The following is a 26,098-nucleotide window of genomic DNA, read 5'->3' as shown; positions in this document are numbered from 1 at the left end:
CACTTGCCAAGGGTTCTTTTTTCTTTAAAGGTTAAGGAAAGCTGCTGATTATAAATGCCAAAGGGCTGTTCTCACAGACACACACACACAGCTCCCACTTCCTAACACACCCAGCTCCAAGTTCTGACAGGAGCAATGCTCTGATCTCAAGCACCTTCTGTCAGCAGGGAGTTCCCACAGAGAACTGTTTGCTAAGCTGATGCTTCACCTCAGCATTTTTAAGGGGGGGCAGACATTCATTGCAAAAACCCATGTAACACTGAATCAGTGTTATGAATTATTAAAAAAAATAAATCCACATTTAATTGCTATTTTCTTTATTTGTTTTGAACTTCTCATCAACATAAGAGGACAAAAGCTACCACGCCAAAATACATACAATAAATTGACATACTAATTCCTGTATCTTTATTCCATGAAGGAACCATACAATACAGATTACTTTTTAAATACTGCCAATGCAGATATGTCTTGTGTCTCTTGACATTATTTTTATGGGGTTTTTTTTGTAAAGGGAAGCTTTTTCAAAGTAAAAAAGCCCTCCTTGGAGAAAATGTTCCATTGTACACTGCTCTAGGTTGTCCAAGGAGAACACTCCAAGTGCAGCTTGAACCGACTCTAGATCTACCTTGATGCTTAGAACAGACCATGAGCTACTACTGATAAATAACCAGTAATTAAAAATCTCAGTAGGAAGAATTACTATGAAAAACTTTGTAGATAAAACCCATGAGCTTTAGTACAAAAGGAAGGGAAGGAATGGGAAGGAACCTCATTACCCAACCTCCAGGTATGACTGAAGCTCACTACAGCAGGGGCTATGATGGACATATGTTGCAGGGTGCACTAATCCATCATTACAAGAAGGGAATGAAACTCCTTGTCTGTTCAGCAATGACAATTAAAAAAAGAATAAAATTAAAAAATAAAGAATAAATTAAAAAAAAAACCAAACAAAACCAAAACAAAGAAACAAAAAAACCCCCCAAAAACCCCAAACCACACCAAGTACTTCTTTGCAGCTGGTATCAGGCTCAAACATGATCTCAACTTGAACTCGTCTGAACGCGATTTTGAAAAAACAAGACTTTTAAATTAACGTTTCCGACGGCTCTAATAGTGGGAGTTAAAACTACAAAATAATACAAGTTGTCAGCAGTAAGTCTGCATTGCATATCTAGAATTGTTTTATTGTTCTATGACAGAAAACAGTTCGAGATTTTTGCCTCCCTTTTCTTTTTTTTTTTTTGTGAAAAAGACCTTTTATCCTTGTTTTTCTTTTCTTCTAAGAGTGAAGAAAAACTTGCACTTACATAGATTGCTAAAGGCAGGCTCTATAAACATCCTGATCTTACCATATGCTAATTCAGACAAAACATCAGATAAATGCATCACTGTGATGGATCCTGCTTCCTGCTACTTCCAAACCAGAGTTTTCCTACCTCTACTGCTTGTCCCAGGCTCTTTGCATTGCCAGAGTGTGTGGGAGAATCTTACCAGAATTAAATTCAGCAGTTTTTCTGATCACCTCACCACACAGCCCCATAAACCCTATGCCAGCACCAGGGAGAAATGACAGTGCAGGCAGCAGAATCCCTGTTCTGGTGCCAGGGATTACTTTTGGAGATTTAAAGCACTCACTGAACTGCAGCCTAAGTGGAAGCAGCAAATGAGTCGGACCGATCAGAACCTCCTTAAGGATCTGCAGATAGTGAAGGAGTCAATAAAGTAATTGTGTGTGTCCTACAGGGACACAGCATACACTTCCAAGGGAATTGTACTGGAATTGTACAGGCCAGTGGTCACAGCACCAAGCCTGCCAGAGTTCAAGAAGTGTTTGGATGACACTCTCAGGCACACGGTGTGACTTTGGGGATGGTCCTGTACAGGGCTAAGAGTTGGACTCGATGATCCTTGTGGGTCCCTCAAACTCAGCATATTCTGTGATTCTGTGAATTTATGCAATGGACACTTATTTTGCACAAGCCATCTCTGATAATACACTTGTCTGTCCTAGGATTTCTCCTGCTTTACTTCCACAGCTTAATTCTCATTAATGATTTAGTGAAAATGACAGCAAACTCCAGCCTTCCTCTCCTCCAGGTTGTATCACTGCAGGAGATTTAAAGCAGAGTAATAGTGGTAAGACTGTGCAACAACGGGGTGTCCGAAATTGTGATCTCTCCGTGTGCCAATGTTGTTGAAAATGTAACAGGAGAAGAGAGATTTTTCAAACAAACACACAACATAAGCTATGTATCCAGTAAAGTTTCTAGTAAGTGTTTGCAGTCACTGGAGTTATCTGCGATCCACACAACTTTCCATGAGGTTCCACAGTACAACTGTATGTTACTGTCTAAGAAAGGGAGAAGGATGCAAATTATTTCAGAGACAACAACAAGCGAGAGTAATTTAGAAAAAATACTTGGCTTCCACATTGACTAGATGCTTAAGTGCCTATTTAAAGAATTATTACCACACTGATTTACATATAAGGTGTAAATGTTTTTCTTAGGGACTCTGGAAGATGGAAATGAATTCCACCTCTTCTCTCACAACACACTAACATCCTTCAGCTCACAGTTTTATCCCTCCTTCACACAGCTGTGCCGGCAAAGGCAGTTTGAATACAACCCATTTTAACAGAGAAATAGGCTTCCCAAGTAGTGAGTCCTATTTTCTGGCAGAAGAGTGGCAAATAAAAAGTTTCTTTCAACTGGTTTGGAAAGGTTTACCCTCAAACATGAGAATTCTCAATTGCTTTTTGTTTCACTTTATCTTACCAAAGAACATTTAAAAACTACTTTTTACATATTGTGCAGACCATAAGGCTTGAACTAGTCAAGAACTTCATATATTCTGAGCTATGATTTAGTATTTCTAAAGAAATAACTCTCTGCAAAAATAACATTAGGTATGAAGAAATGAAAATATACTTTTTAAACAACAAATGAGCTCAGTGTGTGATAGAAAAGAGACACCAGAGCTGGTTAGCAGCAATGACTAACTTTTTCCAGACTTCTCTCAATCTACAGTGATTTCTAAAACTTGGCATTTCTATTTAGCAGGAGACATTCAGTGGAAAACAGATTAAACCAGAGCTGAATTTTGATGCTGCAGTATAGTCTCTTACATAATTCAAAATGGGTCTAACCAATTACAGGTTTGATTAATAACTTTGCAGCATTTTTACTCGTGATGGCCATGAGAATGCTGTCTTACACACAGCATCCATGATTCCATGTGTCCAAATGGGGAGCCAGGAGGGAGGGTCTGCCAGGGTCACGAAAACAGGCAAGCATTAGGGAATAAAAAAACCCCAAACAACTAAGCTAAAACAAGAGTACCTGGAGAATTACACAGAAGCAAGATATGATAAAATACAGTGTCAGTTCTGTATCTGTAAATGAAGAACTGCTTTTTTCTGCAATCCCCTCCCTGTCCCATTGCAAACCTCTTACAAGTATTTAAATTTCCCAAAGTCCACAACACACCATCCCTAAGATTCAGTGACATTTTTTTATTTTGGTCCAGTTTCTCTGGAATCCTCCTCCATGCCAGAAAGTGGACCTTCGATGGGACCAGAAATGAGGCAGAGAATATGACAGTCACTGCGTGAAAGAATTCAAAATCCTCTTTCCCACTTTCTTCCCAAAAACACCTGAATGAAAGGCACAGCTCTAACAAAACCAGAAGAGAATCAAAAGCATTCCAGTGATTGGTTATATATTCACATTTATGTTGCCCTGCAGTACAGCACTGGCTGATGCTTTTCCAAAAGAGAAAGCGTGAGGTAAAGGAAAAAACTAAGGTATTTTATTTAAAATATCCTGTCAATGGAGACTTGTTTTAGTGATATTCTTCTGCTATTGTATATATAAAATGACTTCAACAATCAGGAAAAAAAAGGTGTTACAGTACAAATTACTGTGTAAACTAAAATTTCTGCTAATATTTTTATTTCACAGAGAAAATAATGAATGTTGTAGTGAGATATTATTTTTCATATTTTTTAACAAGCAAGAAATAATCAGTGTGATGCAGATTATTTCCTTTAACATGTATGTGCACACCCTTTCTGCTTCTCATACCTTAAAATGCAAAAAACAAATGACTAATTCCCCCCGAAAGCACAAATGCTGAATTTCACTATGAATAAGCACATGAGTGAAATACAGCTGTTATAATTTGACTTGTGTTCACATTTCATGGGTCAAAATCACTGTTACCAGAAATCTACACTAAAGAAAGGCTCTCCTACTTTGCTAAAAATGGATGTGTTTCCTTGAAGGCAAGATCATGTGGAATTTTGGCAATGGCGAAGCATTCTTTGGAACTAAGGTCTTTGAGAAAGATAAAAAAGCCAACAGCACAGATACAAAATGAAATCTCAGAGCAGAGTTAGATCACTGACCTTTTCCATTTTAACTGGGATTCTGTTCAGAAAGCCGGTAAATCCAATGTCAAATGAGACCAGAGAACACACCATGCTTAAAACTGCATCATTTGGCATTAAATGTAAACTCTTCCTGTTCAAAAAATGTTCCTCTAACATTAGACATTAGCAGGGCTGTGTTCACACATTTTTAACTTCAGCTGTAACACAAATTTTGCCTCCAAAGGAAAATCAGTGATGCATAAAGATGCACTGTTCAAGGCATGGGGTACTTTAACCCATTACATGATAAAGGGAGGGAGCTGCAGCTCAACTGTTGCTGGCACTCAAACCAGCTGGGCGGTGGTGAATTCCAATTCATCACGAGATGCTAATGTGATCAGTCCACTAATCCTGTTGCATGGGAATAGGCTTCGGTTCTCATTCCAATTAACTACAATGAAGGCCAGTTCTAGACCTGGGCTGTGCTACAAAATTTGGTTGATAAAAATCTGCCCTTTGTTACCAGAGATCTGCATGTGTTCCCCACACACTTTGAATTTTTTTTATTATTATTATTTTTTTAATTTAAACCAGCAAGCCTGGATTTCTGGCTGTCTATTCAAACCCAAATGTCAGCAACCACCACAACACCCGCTGGCAACACACTGATGTAAGAGAGACTGTGACACTGTCAGCAGCTCTACGCTGTGGGCTCCCACCCACGACGTAGCGTGGCTTCTAGAACACCCCAGCTGCAGCTGCGTGACATCAGCCACCAACGTGCTGCAGTGATGCAACAACTCTGGTATCTGTGAATCCTGATGGTGACACTGGTGGCTTACGGGCTGCCCTCAACTAGAACGGCTTCGTTTGCAGGGCAAGAAAACGTTCTGCTGTCTCAAAAACTATGAAGCGTGTGGTGCAGCTCGAAAGCACACGCACAGCTTTTCTTTAGTAACAGACAAATCTAAGACATATGAGCCTGCAGCTGACAGAGGAAAACATTTTCATATAAATAATTAGATAAGCCAATCAATGACCAGGAGGCTGACAGCCAGCATGGCGACAGAAGGGAAAAGGCAGCATGAAGTGCTGTAAGGGGACAAAGTACAGCTGTTCAAGAAGAAATACCAGAATCTGGAACTGTGTAAACAGACTATTTTTTTCACATACACGACTTAAAGACCAGAAGCAAACTCCACAGTTTCACACTGATAACAACAAAAACATCATTACACTGAAGAATACCCTTGAAGTAGTTGATGTAACCTCGATGATATGGAATGCAACAGGGAACAGCTCGTTTACAGCTCCTGCTCCCTGGAAGTTAACTGCTTAGGTACAGGACCTGTCAGATAAGGTCACTAAACCCATCTTTTGAGGAATGTGATGCTATTTCATTGCTCAATTCTGACATTTAGAATCAACTCTATTACAACAACTATATTTCTAAATGCATTTGAAGCACATTGTTACGTAAACCTCAACTCCACCTTCTGCTTCTCATTGTGTTAGGCAAATAAATTCATTCACATTCATCCTGGGTTTATGAGCTGATTTTTTTCACCTCTCCAATGTTTCAGAACTTGAAAATCTAAGAGCAGCAACGCTTGTGATCCTGCCGACTTTTAGGAAACATTCCCATAAAACTTCTAAACTAAAATTAATAAAATGAAAGCATAGCCCTAGGCAGATGAACTATTGGTATTACAGTACTGACTTTTCTTGCACAAGGAAATTAGAAGTCATTGTAAGAGAATAGCTCTGTGATAAACTACTGATGCTGTTGGTCCCTGTACTCAGTTACTGGGAGTGTTTTCCTTTCTAAGCACTGAAATGTTGGCATCCTTCAAGCTTCATTTCACACCTGGAGGATTTCCTGACACAGGAGGGGTGACTTTACCTCTTCCTGCCTGCTGTGATACAGAACTACCACTTCTCTCATACCCTAATTTAAAACAAACCTCAGAAATGTCATCTCCTGACTCACCTTCTACCTGCCAGTCCTGTCAAACCTGAACTTTTCCCAACTATTTTCCCATGTATCGTGTAAACCTATTAAGTTACAATGAAAGAAGGTGGCATTTACTGAACTAAAATGTGTCTGTTCCTTTGTTTTCCCTAGGGAATACACACTGCCCAGGACAGCACCACTGCCCAAGCTGCAATACCCGAGTAACAGCATAATGAAGACTGTTTTCACTTACATTCTTTCTGTAGCCCTGTAATGAAATACAGAATTTCCAGTTTCAATTTCCAATATTTCATGAAAGAAAACAAGACTCAGACACATGATCCATCCTTGATACACTTACCACATTTCAATTCTCAGCAGATCCATTCTTGATATGCACAGTCACATTCCCCCTTAGCAGCAGCACCAACAGCACTAAACTGCATTTTAACCATTTCCACAAACTAACATTTTGTAACTGAGAATCTCCAACCTGCTGTTTTTTGCCACATGCACAAGGTGGGATTTCTGCAGTTACAGAAAAGGAGGCAAAGGTTAGTAGTTTCTTCCAACTGTCGACCTGGTGGTGCTGTGTCTGGAACGAGAGGTGCTGACCACCAAAACCTTCATCAACCTGAGGTTGTACTGCATGACATGCAACACAAATGGAAAGATTACAGGTCACACTGAAATAGGCTCTCTAGATTTCCTGCCTTTTGTGCTAAATACAAGGTTTGTAGCTTTTAACCAAGGCTGCTCAACTGTCCTTTATAAAACCTGTTTCAAATCATTGCCAAATCATTGTCAAGTTTCAGATGTGTGGATCAAAGTTTCACAGATGCTATTTCCTCTGGTTACACTTTTATTTTGGAACATTCAATACAAATAACAAAGCTTCTTGCCAAAGGTTTTAAAAAACAAGAAAACCTCTCACTTCTCTGAAGAACTCCCACAAATCCATTACTTGAAGCAATTTTAGTGAAGTGAGAACTACGGCCAAAGCACTTGCCTCTTCCTTCAACACCTACATTACCAAATGAAACCTGGCTAACTTTTTTGTTTTCTAACTCAGGAGCATCTTAAGAGAAGTCACACAATGGAGTTTTGGCTTCCAAATTCCTTGAACTACACTAGGTTTCTTTAGCATTAAGTTGCCTCTTCAACTCCTCTCCATTAAAACACATCACATAAAAACAAAAAAATGAATCAAGTACAACTCTCTTACCTGACCAGTCTCTGCAACATTCACTATTTGCTGTTAAGACTAGAAAAATCTATGTACAAAGACCTGTAAGAACTTTAATTATACTAAATAAGAAAACTCAGTCATACTTGGGATCAAAGAGGAAAACAGAAGATTCTAAGCACCAACTCCCATTCTCCCTCCCTTTTTTCTCTCCACATGATTTTAATGCATATTTGCTGTAGTTTAGCTTTCTCTTTTACACATGAAGGAAAACTGCACAGGTGTCACCACAAAAAACACTGACTAAACACAAGCACATATTTTATAGTCCTGCACTTACGTCAGCTGCTGTATGGCCACTGACAAGAAATCATGATCTCAAGGAAAGCACAATGTCTCAGTGGAGCAGATCACCTGAGGACTGCAAGAAGAGGATAAACATCCTAATGAGAGTAAGGACATGGAATACAATGCCACTTCCTCTGTGAAATAATTTCATTTTCCTTTTGCATGGACCAAAAAAGAACAGTGGAAATATAGAACACCATCATAGAGTTGTTCTTGTGTGGTCACTGGAGAGCAGGAAGGAGTGACAAGCTCCAGTTTGTGCAAAGAACTGAGAACACTTCATATTCCATCAATTCCAGTTGCTTTTCCTCTAGTTGGCTCTAGAGCAGAAAAATCTGTAGCCTAAATGGATCAAACTGTTATGTCAAGTATTATTTATTCATTATTCAGTGTAGACCCTGGCTTCACAGTCAGCCACTCTAAGCCATGGAGCAATTCCTTACTGGCCATGTGTTACCATCCTCTCCCTTGTGCCAACACTCCCAACTGTGCCCACACAGCCAGTTGTGTCTCATTACTGAGAACAAATCCTGAAAAAAAACCAAGGCCACAAAAAGTTTTCAGCCCTTCTGAGGTGAGATCCAGTTCATGCTGCAATTGTGTAATCTCTAACATCAACACAAGGGAGAGGATGAAGATGTGTGGGGAAGAACGAGACCATGACTTTTGGCAACAGCTGGGATTTGGACAAGGGTCAATAACAACCATGAAACTGCACCTTTTTTTGGTTCCTTAACTCACACACACTTCTAATAAATATGTCTTTTCAGAGTAGCAAATACAGGGTTACGATCAGGGATTTATTCCCAGGTTTTGCTCATTATGGACACGTACCTGTGCACATGGCATGTCCTTGTGTGCACAGCATGGTATTTTAAGGATGGCACACGGTGGAGTGAAGCAAACACTTCAGGAACGAGATGAAACCACTTTGCAGATGAGCATGGAAAGGAATTCAGAAGCTTTAAAAAGGAGGCAGAAGGAAGTCATATGACCTGCCAGCTGGGCCTTATGACCTGTCAGTAAACAACGGGACAGATTACACACAGAATACAAACTGCAACTCATGTACTGCTACAGCAGAGATGATGCAAAGTGGAAATTTGTTTGAAAACAGGAACTAATTCAAGCCCCTTCACATGGGGTTTGCGGTTAAAGAAGTTTTTACATATGCTCTGCTCTCTTCTAGCAATTTCATTCCCTTTTCCTCACCAAATCTGGCACCCAGCCTACAGCAGAATCATGATTCTCTTTCAAACAGCCCTAAAACTTAAAGCCAAACAAACTAAACTAAGTGAAAGTTGGAGAACAAATGTTGCAAAAGATCCAACACTGAGGAAACAAAGTAGAGTCTCAGCTCACCAAGTCCAGTTAAATTGGGGAAGCTCAGTTCCTACTGGCCTGCATTGCAGGTTCCTGGAGTTTTTTGTGCAAAACTTAAATACACACAGTATTTATTTCAAGGAAAGCAGCCTCTGGACTACACCTAGAAAGCTGGTAAGGCAGCACACACCCCTTCATTGATAAAACTGCTTTAAAGGAAGCAATTTTGGTTTGACCTAAACATACTCCTTTGGTGATTTAAAACTAACAAATAAAACCAAAAAATCAAATCATAGCACGAAACCTGCATGTCTAGCCTTTTATTCTAGTGTAACAAAGACAGTTTAAAATGGTTGGAGATCCCACCCTCTGGGATCCAACTTCACTGGTTTAAAATTATCCCCTCTATTGGATCCTCCTCACCAGCCCTTTGCTGTGAGCCCTTTGCTGTTTGTTTGATTCTGCAACGCTTGTGTGAGCATTTCCCAATTCCCATCAGGCAGAAAAACCGTCAAGTTAGCTCACATGATTTCTGAAGTTGTTTAAACTACTCTTGCAAATTTTGCCTGAAGCTAATCTGGGGAGGACTTACATGAACTGTCTCTAGTGGATATTTGAGGGCAGTGACTTCCTTTGGCAGCAATTTCCTTAGAGTAGCTGTTATCTGCAAAATGACAAACAAGTTGAAGTTTTGCCTTTACAGAAAGGTTGAGTAAAAGACAGAGGAGAAGAAAACTTTTGAAAGAAGATCTTTCATCAGGATTTCATAAGCAGACATTACTTTGAATTGAATCAGATCAAAGTCTTCATTACTTAAGCATTCCATTTTCTTCTAGCATTAAAGGAACTATCTTGGCTAAACCAAAGGAGATTAAGCTCATCTTGTAAATGTCTCACTGCAACACCATCACTTAGAATCATAACATGGTTCAGATTTGCTGCTTTTATTCAGGTCCTCAATCCCAGGACACACAAAATTAAATTCACCTTTCCTGTATTTCTTCATCATCTGTTTTTATCTAAGACATCTGTTTTTCTCAGTTTCCATGCTCAGGCTCGTGGAGAACAAATACCAGTAAAGGGAATACTCCCATCAAAAACATCAACACACCTCCCTTGTATGGACTCTCTTTCCCAATCTGGAAACAATTCCTCATTTTCTTTTACATCCCTTCACTTTCCCATGAATACTCCAAGAAAACTGACAACTCCAGACTCGAGTATAACTTCTCATGTTCACAGGGGCAGAACTAACCTGACTGTCAGTTCATAACTTACAGCTACTTGTTCTTAGCGATCTGGTTTACAGTGCAGAGGAGAGATGAGCTGCTGCACTGGAACAGGAATGAATGTGGTAAAGTGCTGCAACTTCTACAACCTGCTGGGACAGTGTCTCCCAAAACTATACTCAGGCTTCATTAAAGTTCAGTTGAAGACATTCTTTTGCAGGCTTGAGTTGGAATGCTGAATTTGAAAGTCAAGTCACTTAATACATAATTTTTATCTTGTTTTCAATTAAAAAGCTTGCTAATGTCACTATACTTGTCCTCATATCATACTAAGTTGTATTCAAAAATACACTTCAGTGCAGGAGACAGCACAAGCTGCCACCTCCAGAGCAAGGGCTGAGCTAGTGCTGTAATGGGGAGACGACTGCTCTCTACCAGAACAGGGAAAGCTCCATGTTTTATGAGGCACCTTTTAATTTCCTTACTGCCACAAGTTAAAAGTAGCACATTTTTTTCATGGTCCAGAGACTGGTCAGTAAGCACTCAAAGGGCTTCAACGTCTTCACACATATTATCATCTCCTTCATTTCTCCCACTCTTCCAATTTTACATGGAAAACATGGAGCATGCAATAAGCACATAAGACACTGCACAGAAGCAGCTTTGTAAAATAATAAAGACTCTTGCCAAGAAACTATGCTGCACATAAAACTCCTCACAAAAAAGGACAAGTAAACAAAGAAATGATAAATACTAATTCCTCCATTTCATTATAAGACTCTCACATACTACGCTTGATACCACAGTCTATAGTTTAAATTCCATAGTCAACTTTCAGTTATTCATAAAAGGAAGGGGAAATAAGGGTCAGATAATGAGGATAAAGGCATACTACAGGTTAATATAAAATCTAATGCAGAGGGTGAACAGTCATAAGCAATGACACTCATGACAGATGAGCACCAAGTACCTCCTAGGTAGGACTGAGCCAGGCTTGAAACCCCCTGTAAGGCAGCACAGCATCCTTTAAATGCATTTATGCTTCCCAAGCTGGTCCTCCCACAACCAGCTAAGGCACCCCAAATACACCAACTACAGTTAGTGGTGTCAGGACAACTGAGGGAGTACAAAATGTGCTAGGAGAGCAGGAATGAGACCAACTGACTACATTGTCAGGCCACCCTCAACAGTCTGCTCACAGCTAACAGAGCTACACCTGAAGAGACCATGAGTGAGGAAGATTGTATGGTACTGTCACTTTGCTTTATGCTCTGCTCTGTCTTTCATCTCCGTCAGTGAAATACCTTGTATATTCAGCAATTCCAATGGCTCTGAGACTAAACTGTAACCTGGGGATGGAGACGTGGCGTGGAATAAAGGCAGGAGGAGTATGTTGGTCAGGAGGGCTGGAAATGTAAAACACAACCACCAAAGACTTTGTATTTTCACCATTCATCTATTTATTTTATTTCAATTAATCTTAATATTGGACATAAAATTCTCCACCTGCAAGTATTTCCACATGTAAATATGTCAGCTAATATAACAGCTGCTATTTACCAATTACCATGTTAGTTTTGCATATTCCCCCTATACATTTCACCAATCAGTTTGAAATGCATTACCTTACTCCCTTTTTTCCCACAAGCAGTTTAAATAGAATGATACATGAAGGTCAGCAATACATGGACAGACAATAAAAAAATAATGTTAGCTGCGAATACACTTCAGAAATATCTTAAGGGGAGAGTTAGAAACAAACCAGCACAAACCAGAACTGAAAATTCAAAGGCCCTAGAAAGCAAAGTGACTAATTTCATGTAAAAAGGCCAATTACTCTCAGAGAAAGGCAAGCATTTCTATAAAATTTTATGCCTATTATTACTGCATTTCTCTGACACTCTTAATAGAGTGGCTCCGTATTTATGGCACTCAGACACAGCTTCATCAGAATGCACAGTAAAGTCATCAAATATGCCTCATATCACTGCAGACACTGATCTGTCTTCCACAGAACTGTATTTTACTGAGGGGAAAAGTCAATAAAGTCCAACAGTCAAAAGTCCTATGTTCTTTTAATGGCTCCTTGAGGCCATCTCTCATGCTGACATCATCCCTAACAAAAAAAAGCCTGTTACACTTTACACAAGAAGAGTTTCAATTTCAATAGGACAATTATTGCCAGAATTCTAGAAAAAGAGCTGGAGTCTTACCAAGTCATCTGTGCAGTACAAGCCATTTTAGTGTCAAGAAATAAAACAACAGTATAGGACATGTATGGAAAATATCCCATATCAAACAGAGAGAACAGCCAAATGAGGAGATAAATGACAGCAATTGCCAAAACATATGGTCAAAATACGAAATAAATTTTGAATCTGGAAACTATAAAAGTCACCTTCAGTCAAAAACACACCATGCAGACATTACCGGGGATCAAGGGCTACAGAACTGGTGGTCACCATCTCATACATCTTCACTTTCTTAAAAATTAAGCTTGCTAAAAACTACTGGCAAGGCTATCAAAATGGTTGTTATATTCTCAAATTAGTATTTAAGTGAATTGTATACACATCTTTTAACAAAAAAATAAACACTATGAATGCTGGAAGCAAACACATAAAACAAAATCCAAACTGATCTGACCAAAGACGAAAATAATTTTTTTTTCAAATTCAAACCAAAGTGATTCCTGTTCGGGAAAAGGTTTAAGTTGAGGTTTAACACTAAACATTGCTCTTTAAAGGCCGTGATGAAAATTAATCTCGAAATGCAGTAGTCACTTTGAAAGTTTTTGGCTGATTGGCTCTATCCCTCCAGCTCCTTCAGAGAAACATTAATTTTCTGCATGTGACAACTCTCATCTATACCAGCTCAAATTGAAGAGAATGAAAGCTTTTTGCCTTGCCAGGAGAATTCCTGACAAACACTGAGCCACAGAAGAAAAGCTGCGTGGCAACTGCCCACGCTGCATAACAACAATGAGAATTCCACTTCCAGAGTCCTCCATTATTCCGTTTCACAATGACTATTTCAACTGCTTGTATTTTTAGAGCTCTACGTGTGTATAAAACCTTGATTTTAGAAGTCTTCATTTGCAAACGTGTAAGAATTTCAACTGGAAAAATCTCCAAGTTACAGAGAAGCTGCCTCACCCACACTAACGACAGAGGCACAAGCACAACACTCGGGATGTCTGGGAGCGTTCGGCTGCTCCTCCGCAACACGACACTGCCCGCTGCTCGTGAAATACTTGACTGTGTTCCAGCAGAGCAGGGTTTCATTTTCCAAGGCTGCTTCACAAAGTTAGCAGTGAGGGAAGTGTGCAGTAAATGAACTCGTCCCTCCCCAGCCCCCTAGATAAAGTTCCTTCAGGTACAAAAGGAATTACCCAACTAAAAAAATCAGCTCTCAAAAAAAAATATTTTTTTAAAGTAAAAGACATGAAAAAAGCTCTGAAAATGGAGCTAGAACTATTGCCAGATTCTAAGTTCATGTGCAAACCTCTGGATCCATCTATTGTTTTTTCCTATTAAAAATTATAGTATTGTTAAAGGTATAAATTTGATATTTATTCAATCCATTTATCTTTCCCAAAACCTCACTAGAATAACAAGCTTGAGTACAAAGAGGGATAACAGCCTTCCACTTGGGTGAATAAGAGGTAAACTAGTAGTTAGAGCATTGCAAAAAAAAAATCCTTAAGAAATCCAAGCCCAAACAGAAAATAGTCCCACTGCAACAATCACTCCTTGGATTTTAACCAATAGACTTAATGGAAATAATTGAACTTTAACAACTTTCAGAAATCTGCACAAGGCGTGGGGGAGATAAGAGAGAAGGGCTTTGATGCAGCGAAAGTACTGGAAAACTTAAGGGTCCTGAAATTACAGATTTGATATTCATTGAATTGCAAATAAGCCAATGAATCACACTGCAAAATGGAAGGGTTGGTTATACACTGAAAATAATTGGCCCTGATATGCAACTTTTGAAAGTCGTTATAAAAATGGCACAGCATTAAAAGATTAATTTAGCTTCAGTATAAATATGGAAGTGATCAGCAAAATGAAAGCACTAAGGGTAGGAAAATGTGAGTCAAGCAGGATATTTGAAGTTATACGAAAGGAAAATTATGATAAAGCATTAACAATAGTGGCAGTACTGAATATTTCACTTGCCCTGAAAGTAATATTGATCTCATTACTGTAAGTACAATATGATGAAGAAAATCCATCCCAAGATCATAGAAGTACAGAAATGCATCTCTACTTCTAACAAAATTAAAATAAAACTCTTCAGGCTACTATAAAGTAAGAATGAGAAACTTGTGAAAAGTCTCACCATAAAACATATCTAAAAATAAAAACAGTTTATATTTCACCTGATAATATTTAACATTCTTTACAAATAAGAATCATCTCTATGAAACCGCACCTACAGCTAAAGAAGAAACCACTGTTGCAACTGTGACAAGAAATACTACATAAAAGAAGGAGAGCACTGCATTTCATTGGTGGAGAGGAAGACAGCGAGGGGGCAGGATCATAAGACAAGATGCTACAAAGTGACTAAAACTTTGGAAATGAAAATTTGCCAGTGGAGTTTGACATCCCCTGAAAAAATTAACACCAACAATAAAGCAAGAATGACTCTTCTGTCACAAGAGCTGCATGGAAAAGTTGTCACATAGCAAGTAATATGAAGAAAACTCTTGGACAGCTGGAGTGAAATAGAGTTTGTTACAGTGTAGTTATACTGAGGCTACAGGTGTGAAGCAGAATTAAAGTGACATTTACAATCAATACACACACACCTTAAACTCTTGTTCATAAATCTTCTTTCTCATTACAGAAGATTTACCTGTAGAAGATTTACAGGTAGGCTGATTAAGTTCTATGAATAAAGATCTCCAGAACACCACAAACCGGTTTTGCTTATCAAAGAAGATGTCACCAGCTTTACAGCTGTTGACATCCTCTGTTCCTTCTCTACTGTCATTCCTGAAGTCAAGTAGCTTCAAATCCTCCGGCATGGAAATAAATAAAAAGGCATATGAAAAAAATCTCTTTCAACGAATTCAGTCTATGTGCAATATAAAACTGGACAAACAATTAAACAAAAGTCCCCCACATAAGATGGATGGCCTGCAATTTCTCTTTTCCTCCTCTCTTCATGGGCCACAAACTGTGTTTTCTGGCTTTAAAATGATATGATTTTGCCTGAGAAGTAAAACAATCCACTAAACAAGTTTCTCTATAAATGCCTCTGACATAAGGATGTATTGCCCTGCACACAGTGAGGATGCAGATGGACCACACCGAGTGGAGAAAGTGGGATGCAAAGAGATGGGAAATGCAGTGGTAGGAGGATTTCTTTATGGTCCATAACAGAGAATGGAAAAAGAACAGGCAAGTCTAAAAAGCATAATGTACGTATGAACACACTTTCTTCTAATGTGATTAATAACCAGACACCAGTGTTCAGCAGACTGGAATATCTCCAGGTGAGGAAAACAGAAGTACAAACAGTTTCTCCAAGAGTGCAGTGGCCGCCAGGCCAGCCTGGTCTGGAGAAGAGAAACTCTCAGGATTCTACTCAGGTCTTTTTGTTTGTTTGTTTGCTTTTGCAATCCCTAACAACTGTCACATACCAGATACATTTCTCATCACTGTACTGAGAAAGCCCCAGGGACGTGCTGCAGCCGTTCATTAGAAGAGGAAACCCCTTCCAAAAAACAGACCGGACACCACCTCATTCAAGTTATCCCAAAATCCACTCGTACAGCTTGCAAATGCATGCCTGTAAAAACCCCTTGTATTTCCGTTTATCACATATTCAGCATGGTCAAGAATTGAAAAGAACTGCATCATACGGGAAGGATTCAGTCAGTTTTAAAAAATAAAATAAAAAAAATCACATTTCTGTCTGCAAATCTAATTAGATAGAAATAATAATTGTGGGGATTAAGACTGTTCAAGTAGATTTTTTCAGCCATTTATACACTGCAAATCTGGCAGCACTGGCAGCAATTGCATTTTCGATGAAAATCTATTTTTGCCTTTTGTTTTACCTATCCAAAGAGGAAAAACTGTGTTTTAAGTAAAAGGAGTACGAACAAAATAATATTTTATTTAAATGTGAAAAGCTATTTAAATAGTCTCATTTCAAACTGATAACATGTTATTGAAATGGAGCTTCTGCAGATTTATTTCTTAACCTCTAAAACACACTACAGGGGCTGTGAACAGAAACTACACTGCAGTAACATTAACAGAAAGAACTCAACAGATGCACTTCTCATTTTACCATATCTGTGAAAGCAGAGATGGCAGATGTTTAGAATATTACATCTGCATTACTCAGTTACATAATTCACAGTCAAATCATGTGCACTAGCAATGTGTGTGTGAGATTTCCTTCACCATGCTCAGAATGAAAAGCCAGTTCTGACCAGAACGCCACTGAAAGGCACCCACAGCGAAGCTCCCTGGACTTTCCACACTGTAACTTTTAATGGTAATTATAACCATCTTCTGACACACAGGCATCCCTGAATGATGGCATGGGATTTGCATACAGCAGAGCAGAGCCATGCAACATATAATACTTAAATATTTGCAACAAGTTTACAGCTCAAAGGATCAGCCTGCTGTTTTAGCACAGATGGGTTCCAAAGATAACTTTTTTACCTTGCTAAGCACAAATCTCCCCCCCTCCTTTGCAAGGCAGTAGAATGAAAGGAAATAGCAGATATTTTATGGCTCCTGACCACATTCAGTCGTGGCCCTCTACAAAAACATTTATTCCACAGTTGAGCTTGGAGCAATGTAATGACAAGCTCCCAATTGTCCTGGTACTATTGTGTTCTTACTCCCAGAGAACAGAGTGAATGACACCAGCTCAAAGACCAGTAAAAGCCTTGGTCTATGACTGAACTAAGGGGTAATATATATGACCATAAATAATGGTAATAAGTATGACCATAAATAATGGCAAGAATGAATTAAGCAAGTTTAAATTGCGACTTGTCTCATCAGCACCCTAAAATTAATGTTCTCCTCGGATTTAAAAGGAATTTTGTACCAAATGTCAGGATACCAGTTACTCCTCTTTTTATTGTCCTAACAACTTGGATGAGAAGAATGGAGTTGGCAATGAGAGAGGCACTTGAGACAGGGCAAGATTAACGAGGAAAGGAGAAAAGGTTAAGACATGGAAACTGGGATGAAGGAGATGGGGAAAAAAAAATTGGGGCAGAAGAGACAGAACTGAGAACAACATATTGCTGAGAACGAGACATGTGACATGAACACAGGGAGGAACCCCAACCTGGTAGAGCACAACCCCCTTCAGAACACCCAATTGCAGAACCCAAAACCTGCTCACACCAGCACTCCTCTGCCCTCAAACATCTGAACAACTCAGATGTACAGCATCCCACTCTACAATCAGGTTCCAGGGAATGTCAACCTCCTCCTATCTTGTCGGCTCACGTAAGAGAAACCTGATGGACGTAAAGGTTTGAATTGTCCCGATGAGTCACAGGGATGGACCAGAACCTAGAAAATTCAGCTTGCATCTCTGACTAAAATTCAACCTGAATTTAGAATTCAGCATTAGGAAGGTAAACTGGAAGACACACTGATATTCTGTACAGCGAAAACTCAATTAAAATCTTACGTAACGCTGCTGAATCAAGCACATAGACAGTATAGTCTGTCATCAGAGGTGCCCACATAACTTTAATTGCTCATTTCCTGAGCATATCTACTGTCCACATGTCTTTAATTAACAACCACATACTACTTCTCATTTTCTTCAAGATTTTTCTGTTCAAGTAGATTTTTTTCAGCCAAGATGAAATTACTCTAGGAATCAGGACTGATCACAGTAACAGTCTTATCAAAGACAGTGTTGCTGAAAAAACATTAGGGGAAAAAAACCAGGGAATTACAGAAAGAAAAAGGGATGGTTAACCTGAAAGGTAGTAAATGCTGCCTTGGAAAAACAGATTGCATGTTGTCAGTGCCATATATTTCCTTCGTAATGCTAAGCAAATCTTCTAAACTAATCTTTCCATAGGTGGTAATTAATCACATATTTCCATTTTTCTAGATGTTGGGCTTGATTTCCAGTACTCCTGCGAAGTCACCAAGGCATCTGAATTTATTAAGATGAAAAATATTAAAAATAATTAACCCAAAATAGTTTGGTTGCCTAAAAGTTCCAGCACTCAGTATTTTGAGTTTTGGTATGCAAATTAGCAAATGCTTTCAAACGTTGTACCATTCCAGGCTTCAGATGTACAAAATTACTTGCTTTCACTTCACAGAAATTACATGAAAAATAGTGTTTCAAACCTTTTCAATAGTCTGGAGCACTACCCAAAAGCCCAAGGCAACAATAACATGTTCCTGCATTCAAAGCTAAGTTTCAACAATAAGCTGAACAAAGGGACTAAAATTCACATGGGTCATTGAACAATGTCCCACTGTGGTGGGTGGAACTGAATAGATGCTCCCTAATCCTGCTGCCCTCTGCACAGACCACACTGTGGTTACAAACCATATGTTCCAGCAGCCAACACCTGGGCTGCACAGCAAGTTGGGGTTTTTGGCATATCCTCATTTTGGAGAGAACAAAATGAAGTCTCACTCTAGAGAGACTTCTGAGCTTTGTCAGTGTAAGCAGCAGTTTGTAGTGTAGAATGGTAAGGGAAGCTGAAATAAAGGACTATTGGGACAATGTGGGGGATTTCAAAGTGAAAAATAAACCCTGTTCTGCACATACACGGAAGTACTAATTTGGGCAAAACAATCCTATAAGGAAAAGACCACAATGTCTTATCCTTTGCATCTTCTCCCAATATCTGTAATCCAGAGAACTAAAGCAATACTTTAATGCACTGACATATCTAACCACATAGACACTTTTAACATGAATGGGTTTCCACCCCTCCACTTTGCAGAGGGGTGACAGCAGAAGAAAGCACCCTGCATAGCCCATGCCTTCAGCTAAATACACAACTGCAATTCATTCAAGTTGTTTTCCCAACATTGGAAACAACGAGATCCAAGCCTGATTAGTTATCACAAAGAGAAGAACCCTTGAATTGAATTATAGCTTTTTGGTAGCTATATTTATTTTTAACACATGCTACACAATCTGCAGTGTTTGTTGTAACTAATTCTTTACTGATGGTTCTTCTACTGAATAAACTAATTACATCTACTGCATTCTAAATCTAAACCTAAATCATCAGTTTAAAATTACTTACATGAAATAATGTATTTTGCCAAATGAAAGCATGAGATCCAAATCTGTCAGCAGTAAAGTTTCACTGAACGAAATTCAACTCTGCAAACCCTCTTGTAAAAGAAAAAATTCCTAGGCTCACTGACTCAAAGTCCAGCATGTTGTTTTACAGAAAATAATTAGCAAATGTACAGCAGGTCAGTGGTAAAAGGTTACAAAATAGAGTTAAGGTGTGATTTCACAATGGATGCAAGTCAATCTAGGCTTACACATCTGCCAAAACAGATCCTCATTCTCATCACCCATACAGTCCTTCCACCCTTTCCATTTGCTGGCACTCAGGCACACAAGGAAACACAGCGAGCTGTCCAAGGATTTGATCCAAGTAGTTATTGGCTGAGCTTTCAGCCAGATAAGTACCAAACAGCTTGCTGGAAGGCACTGTGATTGCTGGTGTTGACTGTGCAGCAGGAGATGAAGACTGAACTTCCCCTTTTGGCATCAGCACAGAACTTGGATCACATTAGGCCATGCATTTATTACTGACTTCAGGGAGTACTTAACCAATATAAATGTGCTACCTCCAAGCACAGGTAGAGACACAGCAGAACAGGGCTAGAAGCACCATGAGAGAAACACAGACATTTCCTTTTCTCCTAAATTCTAATTTGTCTTTCGTGTGACTGCAGGGCTCAATATATTCACCTATCAACCCTTTCCCTCCTTACTTTTTATGTATTTATCTCCCAAAAATGTAACTGCAAGTGCGTTTGCAGACAAAACAGTATTAAAAAAATAAATCTGATTACGATGGAGACAGGAAGTGGAAGACTAGGGAAGTAAACCAACACCACTTAGAAGAACTTATAAAATTTTGATTGTGAGACTTTATTGTTTGCTTTAAAAGATAACAGAGGCATTCTGAATGTCACGTATTGCTTTTATTGCCACAAGGATTAGACTACAACCTCAGACTCCCAGTTGCCATAAAACATTAGGCAAAAAGACTGCCTGTGTGCCAAGAAGAGTTAAGCATTGCTGCAAGGCCTCAGGTCTCCATCAAAACCAAACACATCCAACAAAAACGAACCATAAACTACAACAGTCCGCTGCTTGTGGCATTTCGAGGGTAACAACAAAAAAAAAGGCAAGAGAACTGACCTTAATTTACCAGCTTAGCAAAGCACCACTCTCAGGCAATTCCATTAGTCTAGACTAAGAATTGCCAGTATTTATGCACAGAACACACAAGATCAAGACTTTTCAATAACAGAAACATAACAAGAAGGGAAACAAGAGGGAACAATAATCAAATTAAAAAGGGATTGACACAAGTAGGAGCTAAGACCAAAAAAATACAACTGAATGGAACAAGTTGCATTACTGTCTAAAGTTTGGGGAAAAGTTGTCATTCTCTCTCCTTCCCGCTCTTACAGCTACTAGAACCTCTGGACAGTGTATTTGTTTGGGTTTTAGTAAGGGTAGAGACAAGTACACAAATGCCAGTAAAAGACTCTGAATGACCCTAATGACATGTTAGGTTCTTAGTTTTAAAAGTGAAACTTTAGATAATCTAAATACCATCACCGTAAACTCTGTTGACAAATAGCCTGAGACTTGAACACCAATCCCACTTCCTTCCAAGTTATCTTACAGATCGTAATAAAATTACATTCAGGATACAGTAACCTGAAGAGGTTTTTTCCCAAACAATTATTTAATTTTAGTCTGGCTTGGATTCTGCTTTTGTGGCTTTAAGAACAAATGTTGGGAAACAGGGCCACTGCTGTATGAGCCATACTGCAGTTCTAGAGCTGTTTTACATTTCATCAGGCAATATCAGCTGAACTTCTGGCAGGAAAGAAAAATACCAGTGAGACCCTTTACCACAGAACACTCATACAGTCACTGCAGACCTTCTAGATGCATGCAAGCACTTAGCATATAGAAGTTATATTGACACTATGGTCAGATTTTACCGTTTCTGTGGAGAGCTGCTAAGAACAAAACTACAGAGATACCTTATTGGCAAAGCCATTCAAAAGGCACAGCAGACAGTTTTATTCTTTCTTTTATCACTATTAATATATTCCAGAAACAAAACACGTAATTATCTCACTAGTTCATTTCCATAAAACAGCCATTTTTTTTTTAATTGCATAAACCCACATATTCCCATTCTCTCCTTTAAAAATGTAGACAGTGAGTGGTTTAGGAAATTACAGCTGTCACAAAGGGTTTGAAAAATAACTTTTCTGCTTGATGTATGCTTTAGGCCACTGGGAATGCTGTCAAATAATGACATCACAGTCTACATTAATGCTGGCAAAATGCAACCATGCTTCCTTTCATATTTAACTCAGGTGGTTTATAGCCCTTCCTCTTCCTATTCCCTGGCCGAAAACAAGAGTGGAGTGAACAAATGGTTTGTAACTCAACCCAGTTAAAATGGGTAGAGATCATGGCTGTTAAATGAAAGAGTGTGAAAGAAAAAGAGAAAGGAAAAAAAAGCTTCATTTGATAATGAAGCTTGCTCGTTCTTCATCATCAATGAGCTTTGTAAGCCTGAGTCACTTCCTAAAATTCCAATTAATTTGTAAGGGAGGAGCACAAAGGGATGAGATACTCTTTCAGTGTCTAAGTTATTAGTTATTACTACACTGCATTTCTTGTACATGAGCCGTCCCACACGTACAAGAATGTTAGATGGATGACTGCATCACACACTGTAGGGAGTCACCTTCCCACCAATCCATTCCAAAGCTCTCAAGCACAAATCCCACCTTCAGTTTGATTTTACACTATGTGATCCTAATTCCTGTTGAAGTACAAAACAACCAGAAACTCACTAATACTTTACTGCCTGCTGAAGTTACCTGAGCAGTTCTGAGAATAACCTTGAGCACTGATCTTGTTTTAAAAAGCCACATGTGGGTCTTCATCTGCAGGGTGGCTATGCCCAGAGCAGCTGAGGCTCTGATGTGACTAGAGAATCCACTTTCCACTGAAAAGTTTAGTGACCAAGGCAAATGATTAATGAGGAACTTAATTCTTCCACCGATGCCTAAAAGAAATACTATGTTAACTTCAAGAATGAAAGTGCAGCAAACCTGACCTGATTTCACTTTAGGTAGCCTTGCTAAGAGCAGAGAGTTGGACTCAATGATTCTCATAGGCTCCTTCCAACTTACAATATTCTATGATTCTACGATCTGTTTATCAAATGCTTGTCCAAAGTCAAGATACACCTGTCAGAAACTTGGCTCTGATGTCTGTTTAGTAAGGGGTTAAGAATGGTACCTAGAAGCTATTACAGCTTGAGCACCAGGATTAGTATTGGTCAAATCTGAACCCTTAAAAGATCCAAAGCAATGTGACCTTCTCATTGATTTAAAATCTGAAAATGCACCTTATGGTTGACATCACCCATCACCAACCTCAAAATCCACAGAGAGCACCCAACTAAACTCAGTCAAGCCTCTAATCTCTAACACCCTGTTCCTACTGACCCGCTTTGCTGGTTCACCCGCGTTAACCGCGGCTTCCAGGCAAGGCCAGTGAATCTGTTAAGGCTCGAGGCTGGTTTTCCGGCAGGATAGTTACATTAATGAGGGATGTGATTCATTCCCGCCTCCTGAGCATCGATGTGGTTACAGTGACACGCAATTACTCTTATTACCACAAGAACGGGGATCAGCTATACCACTGTAACATGACCCACGCCGGAGAGGTGCCTATTCAGGCACAGAAGAAGAGGAAGGTTTGCACATCCCTTGTTTCATCTCCAGTTCTGTAGTTTGGGAGTAATTCCAGTGATGTTTATGAAACACAGATGTCCCACTTCGTGTGCTTGGAGTCTTCGTGGCACAGCATGTAGAAGGCACTTGGGAGTCTACAGTCTGGGGGGTTGTTTAGTGTTTATTGTAAGTGTTTGTAACACCTAACACACATATACATTCTATCACACAATTTGTGGCTACTCCCATACAAAAGAATTGCAGGTTTCACAAGAAACTGATGTGGGGAAAGAAGTGGATTAAATTTGGAGCTGAGCACTCAACTGAAAACTGGGGGTCAGAAACGCTTGCATGGATTTTTTTGCCACTGCTCAGCCTTATTCAAACAAAAAAGTCATAGAACAGACCACGCTAAAAAGAAGGCACAAGATGAAGTTATTCACAGCAGCCTCCAAAACAGAGAATTTAAACAGAATGTGTCGTCCCCCCCACGCTCAATAAGCTTTGCTTCTTACAACTTAAGAACAGTTTTAGCTTTTTTCTAAGGTTCATTGTGATGATAAATGCACAAAAGTGTATGGCATGCACTGCCACTTATTAGCATTTAATGCTTCTTGAACAATTACAATGCAAATATTCATCACAATAGATGGGAACCTTGGTGGAAACAAGAATTCCCACAAATTGTTTAAGAGTACAGTAAATGAATAGTGTTATAAACAAAAAGCTCAAACCCCTCACAAATGTGTGTGCTGCATTTGCTTATGGATTAGCCACTGCATTTGTACCAAAAAAAAAAATTATACCCCAACATGAAGTCTTTTCTATTTATAGATGTGTTCAGGTCAAGCAAACCACAGTTATCTCCTGGGTTTTTGTGGGTGTTTTTTTTTATTAGTGACAGATTTTTGCATAAAGAGGATGTTACAGGACAGAGTACAAAGTCAGACCATTTTAAAGGAGGCTCCATTTTGAATAACTTGACTGACAGTGTAACCAACACACCAGCAAACATGGTAGCTTGAAAAAAAAGCGATGTTTGAAGTTTATTTCTAAGCTCTCAAGCTACAACTCAACACAAGACACTAAAATAAATCTAAATGACTGCATCAGAATCAATCAAAGCTACAAACAAATGGCACACTGACACCTTTTAAAACTACTTTTAGTTCACTTATAGAACTGAAAAACCAGAATAAACATCAACTAAGTCTGCTCTATATAATGCATTAAGAAAACTGCTACATCCTGCACAAAGTCTCATCGTTTCCCAAGTCTCTTCTCTCTATTTAATACAGTAACATATAAACACACTCCATAAATATGTTTTTGCTTATGATCAAGGTACTTAGAGGCAAAGTATACCTTTTTAGTCTACTGTTATGAATATATCTGAGAAGCAGAGGGATAAAACCAGCTCCATTGGTTACTATACCTTATAAAGTATTCCATATTCCTTAATATCCTTAAATCCATATTATACAGGAGAAAGAAAGAAAAGGGATGTGCTTGTGTTCACAGTGCCTTTCATATCTTGTTTATGGCTGTCTCAAACTACAATAACAAAAGTATAAGAGCTTACAGAGCTTATAAGAAATTGTTGTCTTTAGCATACACACACCTGACAGCTCTTCTGGGAAAGCTGGTTTCCCCTGTCAGCAGCACAGGACAGATTATGTGTCTATACACACACTCACATATAGATACATCAGACCAAGAACAGGGCTGGCTAAAACCACATCAGCGAGCAGCAATACTGAGAAAAACCTCACAACTCTTTTTAAAAGAGTCCCCGATAAGGGAAACACTTCAGAGCGGAGATGATAAAGAATAAAAACACCCAACAAACGGGAGAGATCTCATCAGACGGGCAGAGGAAGGAGAACCCTGCCACAGCTCCTCCATCCTGCCTCAGCCGAGAGGAAGGGCGGAGGAGACGAAACCGGCTTCAAGGAACTAAGAAACAGCAAATCGGTCACCTCAGACTCTCTCCTGCACAGGCAGCCCCCCCAGTCCCTCTCCGAGGAGCCCCTGCCCCCGTCCCCCGCCGCCTCGCCCCATTCACGCCCCGTCCCTTACCAGCCTGGGTGGTGTCGCTGAGATCGTGGTTGGCGGCGCTGGCCCGCGGGTAGTCCCGGAGCTTCCTGCCGCTCAAACTGAGGGCTCCGCTGGCCGCCGCTTCTTCTAGGGCTCGGTCCAAGGAGCGGCTCCAGGAGCCGGGGGCCGAGGGCCCGGGCGGAGCGGGACAAGCCGCGGGCATCCCAGCACAGCCGCCCTCCGGCGCCGCCATTTCCCCGCCGCGGCCCGCCCGACGGCGCATGACAGCGCGGGCGGCAGCTGCGCATGCGCGGCCACCGCCCGGTGGGCGCAGGGACCGCGCGGGGCTCCGCGTCAATATTTAATTAACCCGAATCGTCCTTTTTTTCGGGGCTGCTTTTTCCCTCTCGCCCTGGGGTAATCTGGCGCCCAGCTCCCCCTGACGTGGCTGTACACCTTCTGAAATGGTTAAAAATTCTAGTTTACCCGCCGAGGTGGGAGGTCACAGGTTGGTTTTTGGGTGAGCATCGATCACCGCTGCCGTGTGTCAGACCCCTTCCGGCAGGAAACCAAGAATAGGGCGCACAGATCCCAACCAGGCGGGAAAAGTAGCAACCTTATCAAATATGTTTACAGGCAGTATTTTTT

At 39.8% G+C, this 26,098-nt stretch overlaps 1 protein-coding gene across 15 annotated transcripts in view; it reads right to left on the bottom strand.

Moving 5' to 3' along the window:
- The window catches only part of LRCH3 (leucine rich repeats and calponin homology domain containing 3), a 64,396-nt gene extending 38,693 nt beyond the window's left edge, over nt 1-25,703 (bottom strand). For 14 of the 15 annotated variants that reach the window (XR_005562285.1, XM_027751039.2, XM_027751042.2 and 11 more), the window contains exon 1: nt 25,493-25,695. Coding sequence is in view for 14 of the 15 variants with exons in the window: in XM_027751039.2 (XP_027606840.2) it covers nt 25,493-25,673 (181 nt within the window). In the remaining variant the exon portion in view is untranslated. Of the gene's footprint in view, nt 1-25,492 lie in introns of all 15 variants that reach the window. The other variant, XM_027751037.2, reaches the window with a different exon arrangement.
- Between the last annotated feature and the right edge of the window lie 395 nt (nt 25,704-26,098).

The sequence above is a fragment of the Pipra filicauda genome, unplaced genomic scaffold (assembly GCF_003945595.2).
Source record: "Pipra filicauda isolate LSUMZ 115617 unplaced genomic scaffold, ASM394559v2 scaffold98_size3848907_pilon, whole genome shotgun sequence".
In the NCBI taxonomy this organism is placed as follows: Eukaryota; Metazoa; Chordata; class Aves; order Passeriformes; family Pipridae; genus Pipra; species Pipra filicauda.
The sequence above is the reverse complement of the archived record's forward strand: the minus strand, read 5'-3'. Positions and strand labels throughout refer to the sequence as shown.